The sequence below is a fragment of the Sturnira hondurensis genome, unplaced genomic scaffold (genome assembly GCF_014824575.4).
Source record: "Sturnira hondurensis isolate 20B ecotype Veracruz unplaced genomic scaffold, ASM1482457v3 Scaffold0008196, whole genome shotgun sequence".
Taxonomy (NCBI): domain Eukaryota; kingdom Metazoa; phylum Chordata; class Mammalia; order Chiroptera; family Phyllostomidae; genus Sturnira; species Sturnira hondurensis.
In genome coordinates, this window is record NW_028080827.1 from 347,770 (window position 1) to 357,594 (window position 9,825).

The 9,825-nt window shown below is 49.1% G+C and overlaps 3 protein-coding genes across 4 annotated transcripts; 2 read left to right on the forward strand and 1 right to left on the reverse strand.

The window, feature by feature from the left end:
- Positions 1 to 260: 260 nt before the first annotated feature.
- SERF2 (small EDRK-rich factor 2) lies at positions 261 to 2,050 on the forward strand. 2 transcript variants are annotated; one of them, XM_037054500.1, is made up of 3 exons: positions 261 to 363; positions 983 to 1,091; positions 1,686 to 2,050. In XM_037054500.1, the coding sequence occupies exons 1-3, from the start codon at positions 357 to 359 to the stop codon at positions 1,969 to 1,971; spliced, it is 402 nt and encodes a 133-aa protein (XP_036910395.1). In that variant the 5' UTR covers positions 261 to 356; the 3' UTR covers positions 1,972 to 2,050. The 2 variants fall into 2 exon arrangements, with proteins under 2 accessions (XP_036910395.1, XP_036910394.1); XM_037054499.1 differs by having other exon boundaries at positions 262 to 363; positions 1,709 to 2,050.
- Positions 2,051 to 2,172: 122 nt separating this feature from the next.
- Positions 2,173 to 7,650, reverse strand: SERINC4 (serine incorporator 4). The gene is given in 13 exon segments (XM_037054493.1): positions 2,173 to 3,222; positions 3,420 to 3,573; positions 3,706 to 3,754; positions 4,172 to 4,244; positions 4,615 to 4,741; positions 4,843 to 4,938; positions 5,135 to 5,346; positions 5,597 to 5,690; positions 6,003 to 6,082; positions 6,557 to 6,735; positions 6,853 to 6,973; positions 6,975 to 7,027; positions 7,451 to 7,650. Coding segments are annotated over 13 exon segments (1,533 nt in total). The 5' UTR covers positions 7,547 to 7,650; the 3' UTR covers positions 2,173 to 3,023.
- A 289-nt stretch (positions 7,651 to 7,939) lies between these two features.
- HYPK (huntingtin interacting protein K) lies at positions 7,940 to 9,503 on the forward strand. The gene is given in 5 exon segments (XM_037054497.1): positions 7,940 to 8,113; positions 8,116 to 8,397; positions 8,710 to 8,765; positions 9,133 to 9,184; positions 9,343 to 9,503. Coding segments are annotated over 5 exon segments (555 nt in total). The 5' UTR covers positions 7,940 to 8,044; the 3' UTR covers positions 9,439 to 9,503.
- Positions 9,504 to 9,825: the final 322 nt, after the last annotated feature.

Below are 9,825 nucleotides of genomic sequence, written 5' to 3' on the forward strand. Positions count from 1 at the left end.
CCCTCCACCCCCGCCCTGCCACGTGACCCGGCCTACCTTTTTTTTTTTTCTTCCTGCCCCCCACCTCCAGACCTAAAGCTTTGCTCGGAAAGCCCCGCCCCACCCAGCGCTTCCCCACCCAGCGCTTCCCCACCCAGCGCGCCAGCGCTTGCGAACCTCCGCTCTTCACTGCCCAGGCTCTAGCGTGGCCGACGGCCCCACGTGTTCCTTTCTGCCCAATGGGAGCAGGGGCCAGGGCGCGAAAGGGCGGGGAGGAAAGAACGACTTCGTTTACGCTTGGAGAAAGGGGCGGAGCCCGTAACGTCGGAGTGAACGAGGGGACGCAACGGAGGCAGGTCGGAGCCGCTGCCGTCGCCATGACCCGTGAGTACTGAGACCTCTCTCCTCTTGTCCTCTTTCCTTTGTCCACCCTAGACAGGACTGCCTAATCCTGGCATTGACCTCCTTTTGGCCTCCCCAGCAAGGTCTTTTTCTGGGAGATCAGCTCTTTAGGGACCCTCACTCGAAGCCCGGAAATCGGCCCTTTGCCCACTGCCACTTTTTGAGAAACATTCGTCCCCTCACGCCACCCCGCCCCACCCCACCGGTCAGGTAAAGTGCCACCCCGACCTTCCACGATGTGGGGAGAAGCCTCGCATCTGGGTGAAAGGCCCAGTGCCCCCTACTCCCATTTTAGCCCATCCCCCACAGACCCAAACCGTTCACATACACCACCACTGTCTGGGCCCCCACGCCTACCCGAAACAAGAAACACGCCTCTAGCAAGCTCCCCGGGACCGCCTTTCCTCCACTCCTGTATTTGCTCTGCTACGTGGCAGGCAGTTCGGCCCTTTCGAACCCCGTTCCTTCCCCCCATCAGTCTAAGCCCCGAAGTGGGCTGGTGTTAGGACTCAGACCTTACTGGTGTCCGGGTGAGGTTAGGGGGTCGTCGGTGTGTAGCCAGAAAGGCCCCTGCATCTCACCTTTTGCTTGCTTTCTTTAGGTGGTAACCAGCGCGAGCTCGCCCGCCAGAAGAATATGAAAAAGCAGAGCGACTCGGTTAAGGGAAAGCGCCGAGATGACGGGCTTTCTGCTGCCGCCCGCAAGCAGAGGTAGACCCTGGGCGGGGAGGGAAAGGGAGGGGTGAGACTTGGGTTAGTCCATGGGTTGTACCGAGAAGAGAGCTACCTCAGGGCTTATGTCTGAACTACTCGTGAGGGGCAGAGTGCTTTGCTTCCTCTAGGGTTTTATTTCCTCCCCATGCTACAAATTGTTAGTTCACTGCTTTACAGTAAGGGACTGGGGCGGGTGCCTGCTCTAGGTCTGATTCCTGAGTGCCCCTGTTGCCTGACCTTAAGGGCAAGGGCAGGGAGCTTCACATTTCAAATGCATTAGTGGTTATGACAGCCCTGTACTTTTGCCTGTCCTTGCTGTTCATTTCTCTTCCCTTCTCCCGACCTTTTCACTCGTGCTGCTGGGTGTGGTACTCAGCACAGACTAGCGGTGTGTGGCCAAACTTCTGACCCCTTGGGCAACAGCCAGGTAGAGACTGGCTGCCTTTTTTGAGCTTCAGCTCTCTTCCTTTTATTCTCCTAGGGTGGGAATACAGCAGCCACACACTGAATTTTGTCCCATCCACTTCCATCTTATCCTTTGTGCCCTTGTCCCCATGCATCTTGTCCCCTTTGCCCTCTGGTACCTCCCAGTGCCCCATCATCTCTACCCCCAGGGACTCGGAGATCATGCAGCAGAAGCAGAAAAAGGCAAACGAGAAGAAGGAGGAACCCAAGTAGCTTTGTGGCTTCGTGTCCAACCCTCTTGCCCTTCGCCTGTGTGCCTGGAGCCAGTCCCACCATGCTCGCGTTTCCTCCTGTAGTGCTCACAGGTCCCAGCACCGATGGCATTCCCATTGCCCTGAGTCTGCAGCGGGTCCCTTTTGTGCTTCCTTCCCCTCAGGTAGCCTCTCTCCCCCTGGGCCACTCCTGGGGGTGAGGAGGTTACCCCTTCCCAGTGTTTTTTATTCCTGTGGGGCTCACCCCAAAGTATTAAAAGTAGCTTTGTAATTCCTTGAGCGCCTGGTTTGACTGGGGATTTGGGGTGGGGTGGGGATGGAGGAATGGCTGCCCTTTCCCATGAACAGGGGAGAGAACTTTAAATTTTTAAAGGTTGTGGATATGTAGCTTAAATGAAATATCTAGAGAAAAGTTCTTTATTATACTACAACAAATAGACAAGTACTCTGGGAATGTGGTAGAAGACTCTTCTAAGAACCATAGGGACTTCTTTTCTGTAATTTTTGTCCATTACTCAGACCTTAAACACCATCCCAGGGATGGAGTTGAGGGCCTAAAGAGGAAGGCTCCAAGACCCAGGTTTATGCCCTTCTTCCTTATTCTTTCTCAGTTTGTTTGCCTGCTTGGAAGTGGGCCCAAAAGTCCTGCTGCTCACCAACTTCTTACAGTCAGCTGCTTTCAAGTGTTCACATTCTCTTCTTTCCTTCCTCATGAAGTGAGGGTGTTTTTTGTCTTCCCACTTACTTTGACCTTAAGATCAGGATTAAAACCTAAGGTAGTGTCTGTTCTTTTCTTCCTGTTTCCGGGTTTGTTCTGGGCTTCTTATATCCCTGTGCCCAGGGCTGAATTGCTTGTTTCTTTTTATCTCCAAGGGCAGAGCCAAATTAGTCTTCAGGCCCTCTTTGTTTTTCCCCTGCCCTCATCTCCACCATGGGAGCCAGGAAAGGGCTGGTGTCACACTATCTGCTGGGGTCAGCAGTGGTTCCCTGAGCTGCTAACTTGGGAGTCAGGCTCTTCAGTTAGAGTGAAGATACAATGGTAGCTCTAGTGAGTCAGATACTTGCCCAGGGAATTAGGGTATGTATAACCACTTTTTTCAATTCAGATACAGTTTTGATTTCAGCCTAAACAAGGTAACTGCCCGTTATGTCCTTGAGGTATTTGCTGGGCTGTACAGTTTCCCTTAACCAAGACTAGGAGCACAGCCTCAAGGGGACCAGTTTTGTTAAAAGTACCTAGACTGGATGTTTACTATCTGGCAACACTAATACGATGGCAGTGTCGCCTAAAGATAGGAGGAGGCTTGGGGTCCTGGGTAGGGAGCCAACAGAGTGGTGCCAGTAGCAGCCCCAGATAGAGGAGTGCACAGCCCCAGCATGAGGCAATCTTGACCCAGAAGGTGGCCCAGCTACCCTTGGTGAAGGTCTTTTCCAGTTCTGCTCCCTCATAGCTGTGAAACCAAAGTTTGTGGTTAGAAAATAATGCATTTAGACCTGTCCTGCCTTCCCACCAGATCATGGCAGACCCATGTGTGTCTCCTGGGAACCTTTGGGAGACACAGGTTCTCCTGTGGGAGTAGCCTTGACTTGCTCTTTGCCTAAAATAGCTAGGATTTCAGGAGAGTGTCCCAGGCTACCTCCATCCTACCTGAACCAGTTGGTAAGGGTAACCATGACATAGAGCGATGCAAGGAAGAAGACGAAGTGAAAGGCAGAGTAGCTGTAGGAAAGGTGCTGGGTTTGCATTGGAAGAACTGGAGAGATCTCTTGGTCATCTGGCCTGGCAGCTCCTTCCCTTTGCCCTGAAGAGAGGGAGGGACTCCTGAAATATATGCCCCACCCCCACCCCACTCCCAGCATTTGTGAAGGCACTGAAGGGCTCTTTTGGCACTGTAGAAATGTACACTTTCTATGGATTCTTACTTGACACTCACCTTCCTCTGGCTCCACTGTTTCAGGGCAACAGAAACAGAGTGAGGGCTTCTGTAAAACAAAAGGTGGCATGTTTTGGAATGACTTTGAAAAAATGTGAAGGTATTAATATAGAAAACTGCCTTTCTTTGAAAAGTTAATTTGGTGTAAGAAGTAGAGGCACACCTGGGTTCAAATGCTAGTTCCAGCATATAACTGGCTGTGGGAATTTTGGTAAGATGTTTAATCTGTGCCTCAATTTCTCCATTTGTAAAGTGGAGCAAATACCTACCTCACAGGGTTGTTGTGAGGATTACATTAAATGAGATTATGTATGTAAAGTAGCACAGTGCCTAGCACATTGTGGGTACTCAATAAAAGGTAATAGCAGCTAGAATCTGAGCTTTCTGGGTAGAGATTGGTAGGGTGTGTGTGTGTCTGTCTGTGAGGAGGGAGGGGAATTGGGGGTATTGACCTCTCCATTCTCACCTGGAACTCATAGCTGTAAACCTTGATGATCCACAAGGGCCCAAACACCTCAGCCAGGTAGGAAGCCTCATTGCTGAGAAAAAAACAGTTCTCAAGCAGGTTCAGTCAAACAGCAGGAAGGACTACCTTAGGACATCTACTGCCAGCTGGTCCATATAGGTAACTTAGGAGAGTATTGTGATCCCAGAACCTCTTTCCCCCCAAAGATTTAGAAATTTCTTAAGAGGGCCCTATGGTATTTATGTATTTTATTCTCAAATTATTCCCTGTGCCCTCCTCTCATACAAATTATCTGACAAGTGGTATGCTTAGAAATTGTTTGTTAATGGGTAGCTTTCCTTCTGTCTTGCTTCAAAGTTTAAATAAACATGATCCCAGACAACTTGACCATCCCTCCACATCCTTCTCTCACACCTCTTTCCTTAAGAGGTACTTTTACGCACCAAGCAAAAAGCACACAAGCATACATGATGCCAGCACTCAACACTGCCAGGGAAGTATCTGGTGTTTGGGGTTCCGTTTTACTTGGGCCAGGCAGGCACAGAGTGTGATTCTCTCCTTGAAGGATTACTGAGAATGGATAAGAGAAGAGAAAGGTGGTGAGAACAAGCCTAGGTATTTAGCAGGAGAAAAAAATGTTTTAGCATGGGGAGTCCAGGTCCTGTTCTTACCACTCTCTGGAGGTCGGCTGGACAGTGCAGAGAAGGTCAGGTACATGATGTAGCAGCTGATGATAGAGGCTTGTAGAAGGCCAGAGCCGGGTTGCTCTGGTAAGAATGTGGATCATTGCTTTTGTCTACAGGGTAGTAATTTCCTCCATTCCTACCCCCACCCACACTTGTCTCCTCACTTTTTGAGGAAAGCAGAGAACTGACTAAGATTAGGGAAACTACTGAAATTTGCTGTACTAAAGTCCCCCAAATCTGGGATGTTGCAAGGAAAGGCATCTGAGATGATACCCACTGAGGCGGATGCAAGGAGCAATGGAGAGGAAGGAGAGGAGACCACAGAAACAGAGGTGCAGACTAAGCAGTATCTTGTTGAGCAGGCAGCCGGCTGGGTGTGTGTAGTAGTGGAACAGGAACACAGCTGCCACACCTGCCATGCTGTAGAATCCTAGGGTGGCCAGCAGCATGGCTAGGAACCAGCAGCAGTCTTGGGATGCACCTGTTTGCCTAAGGGTAGGAGGTGGGCAGTGGCTTGGGGCTCAACCTTTTTTGTTTGCCCTTTACCAACGAACTGTTCCTCTCTCCCGGAAGACTGGTTATGACTATCCATCCCACCCGGTCCACAGAGTTACCAGATTCCTGAGCTTTTTTAGTATTGCTCAGTAGGAAGTTAGGAGACCACTGACCCAAGCCCACTGGGTCTACTAATGTCAGACAACATTCTCAGGAAGAGTGTTTAGGGTTATGTGCTCCTTACCAGTTCTTATTCCAGGAATGGGCAAAGGCTGTGATAAGCACCAGCTGCAGCAGGATGAATGTAAAGCCTCCACAAATGCCAATGTAATGCCAAACTGCAAGTAGGGCACCAGTGGGAAAATGTAGCTCATTACATTATTACTCCTGGTTCTATTTCTACCTTCTCTTTTTCTTTTTTCTTTAATTATTATTTTAAAATTCTCAACCAAGGATATGTTTTATTGATTTTTAGGGTGAGGGGAGAGAAACATAAATCAGTTGCCTTTGGTACATGCCCTAACAGGATTGAACCTGCAACCCTTTGGTGTATGGGATGATGCTCCAACTGAGCCATTTGGCCAGGGCTACCCTTTATTTTTCTTAGAAAATCTTTTAGCCTATTGGTCAGGATGTTAGATGGAAGGTACCTGGGAAGAGATGCTCATCAGGGATGCAGAAGGTAACAGCACAGAGACCTAGCAGGAACAGTAGTTTGAGGAGCCAGAAGCTGGTTAGCAGGGAAAGAAAACCAGACTCAGAAGAAAGGACAAAGGAGAGTGAAAAATACTTACGGAGGAAGGCAAAGGAAAAAACAAAACTATAGGAAAGGGAGAGAAGAAACAACTAAGCATAGGAAAGGAGGAACCAGTTCTGTGGGAGAGGGGCTGGAAACAGGCCTGTTACAGCTTATTCCAAATTATAACTCCCATTTGTCTAAACACTGGGACAGCATTTTACCCTTGATACAGGGTTTGTACCATTGACATGGATTTGCCCCTAACTCCACTGTTACCTCCATTTTAGAAAGTAGAAGTTCAAAGAGGATAAATGTGTGGCTCACGGTCACCCAGCAAGTACATCAGAAGCAGGGACTTAAACCTGTTTTCTGTCTGTACAGTGCCATTATTTCATCTTGGAATTTCCTTTAAGGTTATATCTACTTCCTCCCCACCATCTCCCCACCCAAAGAGTACACACAAACCTATTATGCAGCTGTGCCCGAAGGCTGGTAGGGGAGTGGAGGTGGACCAGTAGCACAGCCTGCAGCAGGTGGAAAGTGGCAGTTCCTGCACAAACTCGGTACACAGCCCCAGAGCCACTGAGCACTGGGCATTGAGAGTGGCCAAACAGATGGGCACACAACCCAGAGGGCATCTGGATCTGGAAGGGAGGGCAAGTTATCATAGAGAGGTACCTACTTCTCATGGGTATTATTCACTCATTTGTTCTGTCCCCAGTCTATGTCTAGTCAGTGCAACCCAGTCCCCTCACACTTACCCCATGTGCTTTACCCCAGACCCTCTCCACTACAGTTCTTGACAACAGAAGGCAGCAGACTGCTGAGGCCCCTACATGGAGGAGGATGTAGAACAGGCGGCTGTAAGTAGACTCTGAGATGAGGCCACCTAGAATGGCAGCAGCAGGTACAAGAAACAGGCCTACAGCAGGACACCTGTGGGTATACCAGATGCAGGGAAGCAAGGCAGAGATTTGCTGAGGAAAGGGTTATAATCATGTGTGAATTTAAACCATAAGGCTGAATTCCAAAATTTTCCCTTCCAAGCTATTTAGGGTTGCCACCCACTGACATCAAGTAGAGCTTCCATCATAAGAGTTTACCTGCTGGCTCAAGACGACCTTCCTAAAAGCCTAAGTCACACTTGGCCTCTAACCTTTCCCTGGATCTAAACATAACGGTACTGAGAAGTTGGGAGGAGAGGTTTAATTATCAGTAGTCTTAGAGGCATAGAAGCAGAAGGGCCAAAGAAGGCTTATCTTCATTGGCTCCCATGGATTTTACACCCCAGCTTTAGCCACCATTCCCTTCCACTGTCCTCTAAGGAGCTTTCAAGCCTCTGCCCAAGTACCCTCTCACCTGATAGAAGGGAGGTTTTACTATGACACTGCAGACTTCACTGTGTTGCTGTGTCAGGTGAAGGGAGGTGCCTGCGATGGCCTTTGCACCCACCATCTCTGTCCCAGCGATTAGGCCCAGGTCTACCAGGTGGAAGATAGATGAAAAAATAGCAGATCTCTTGTCCTCAAACCATTGGACTGCCGCTGTGCTGGGGTAGGTCACCCATTCTAGGGCAGAGGTAGAAGGAACTTCAGGAAAAGAACAGACTTCCAGGGTGTAGTAAATGCAAATACCGCTGTGAAAGGACTTTCTCCTAAGGGCCCTTAGGCCCTGCAGACCGTTCTCCCCAGATTAGAGAGAAGGTGCCTGTGGCCTCCTGTGGATTAGCATTCTTAATTGGTTTAGGATTAGACATCACTTCTGCTGGTTGGACGGAATTACATGGGTGTGTGTCGGGGGAGGGAAGGGTGATGGGAAGGGTCCAGGTGTAGAAGAGGGGAGGATGCGTGCTGGGAAGGGCTCCAGTGGTGACTGGTTAGGTCTGGGAATAGGCCTTCCTGGAAAAAAAAAAACAAAACACCACCACCACTGTACAGCCCGAAAAGAAGTGACATGCGAACCTCCTTCGCTGCTGAAGCTTCTAGAACCAGAACCTTAGTGAAGGCGTGGCCCAGGTACAGCCTGTCTCCTCCTCTTCCGGCGGATGTTGTGGCGCATTGCCGGAAGTCGTGGAGCGGGGTGGATGGCGCATTACCGGAAGTCGTGGGCAGGGCGGAGCCTGTGCTGCGGCAGGGTTGGGTGATATGGCGACTGAGGGAGACGTGGAGTTGGAGTTGGAGACCGAGACCAGTGGTCCGGAGCGGCCTCCTGAAAAGCCACGAAAGCATGACAGTGGTGCGGCAGACCTGGAGAGAGTCACCGACTATGCGGAGGAGAAGGAAATCCAAAGTTCCAATCTGGAGACGGTGAGGTTGGCTGGGAGCCCGTCTAATTGGGCTGAGAGAGCAGAGGGGACTCCGAGGCTGTAACTGGAAGCCCCGCTTCAGGATGGTGTCTCGATCCTGGTGGTGGGAGGAGGCAAGAGGGAAGCCAGATCGTCACTGGGACTTGCGGAATGAGCTTGCGTTTTAAGTGGGCCTCAGGAGCACAGAATCGAATTAAATTGGACTTGGTTATTGATAAACTCATCATTGAATACACACCAGCCTCACTTGTTAATGGCTTTTTATATTAGGACTTGTGGGTAGCAGAGCAGTAACTAGATGTCTTTTCCATAGGCCATGTCCGTGATTGGAGACAGACGTTCCCGGGAGCAGAAAGCCAAACAAGAGCGGTAAGTCCTCTGCATACAGCCAGCCCCTACCAGTCGCTCTTTACCCCAGCAAAAAAGAAAGTAGTGATTAAGCTTTTGTATTGAACACCTTGTATCGTTCTTCAACTCTGTTACCAGTTCCTGTAGGTCCAAGGTTTGCAACTTTGTTGGGAGAAGGAAAGGCCTCCTGGCAACACCTACTGCCTGCATAAAGACTCCAGGGGAGAGGGTGGGAATATTATGTTGAAAGGGTGGGAGTCATTTTGTATTTTCACTGAACAGTGTTGATCAAGAGTCATTTATTTGTAAGGCCCAATTGGGAATCATCCTTCATGGGAGTTTATGGTGGAGGCAGAGAATGAGGACTAATGTACCTGAGTATTTTTAGGGAGAAGGAACTGGCAAAAGTCACCATCAAGAAGGAAGATCTGGAGCTCATAGTGAGTAGTGATGCCTAACTAGTGTAAATGGGCAGGGGAGGTTACTTTGCCTAATTTAGGTTGTTTCCTGAAACAAACAGTTAGCATGTTTGGTGGCACATTAATGCCAGAGAGGAGGCTTAGGTAACAAACATCATTCATTGATCCTTTTCCTGCAGATGACAGAGATGGAGATCTCACGAGCAGCAGCAGAACGGAGCTTGAGGGAACACATGGGCAACGTGGTAGAGGCTCTTATTGCTCTAACCAACTGATTTGTGCTTAGACCTATCTACTGGATTAATTTATTGCAATAAAGATGTCTTTTTTTGCAGTTTTATCATTGTGGATCAAGTGCAATGTATATTGTATTTTACTGTGGGAAATTTCCATGTTTGAGTATAACTGAATTTAAGTGACCCTACCATACCTCACAGCCCTCAATGAATGTATGTGAAGTGTCAGTTTAGAAGAGCATTTTATGTTCAGAAGCAAATGCTAGGTGGCATTCATCAGACTAGATCTCCCTCAGCAGTATTCAAGGTACATTTGGAGCAAAGTTACTGTACCTCATGGCATATGCTGCCTAGGAACCACCGTATTTAGACATAAGTCAGAAATCCAGTTCATAAGCTACTTTGATTTAGAATTTAGGTACTGGA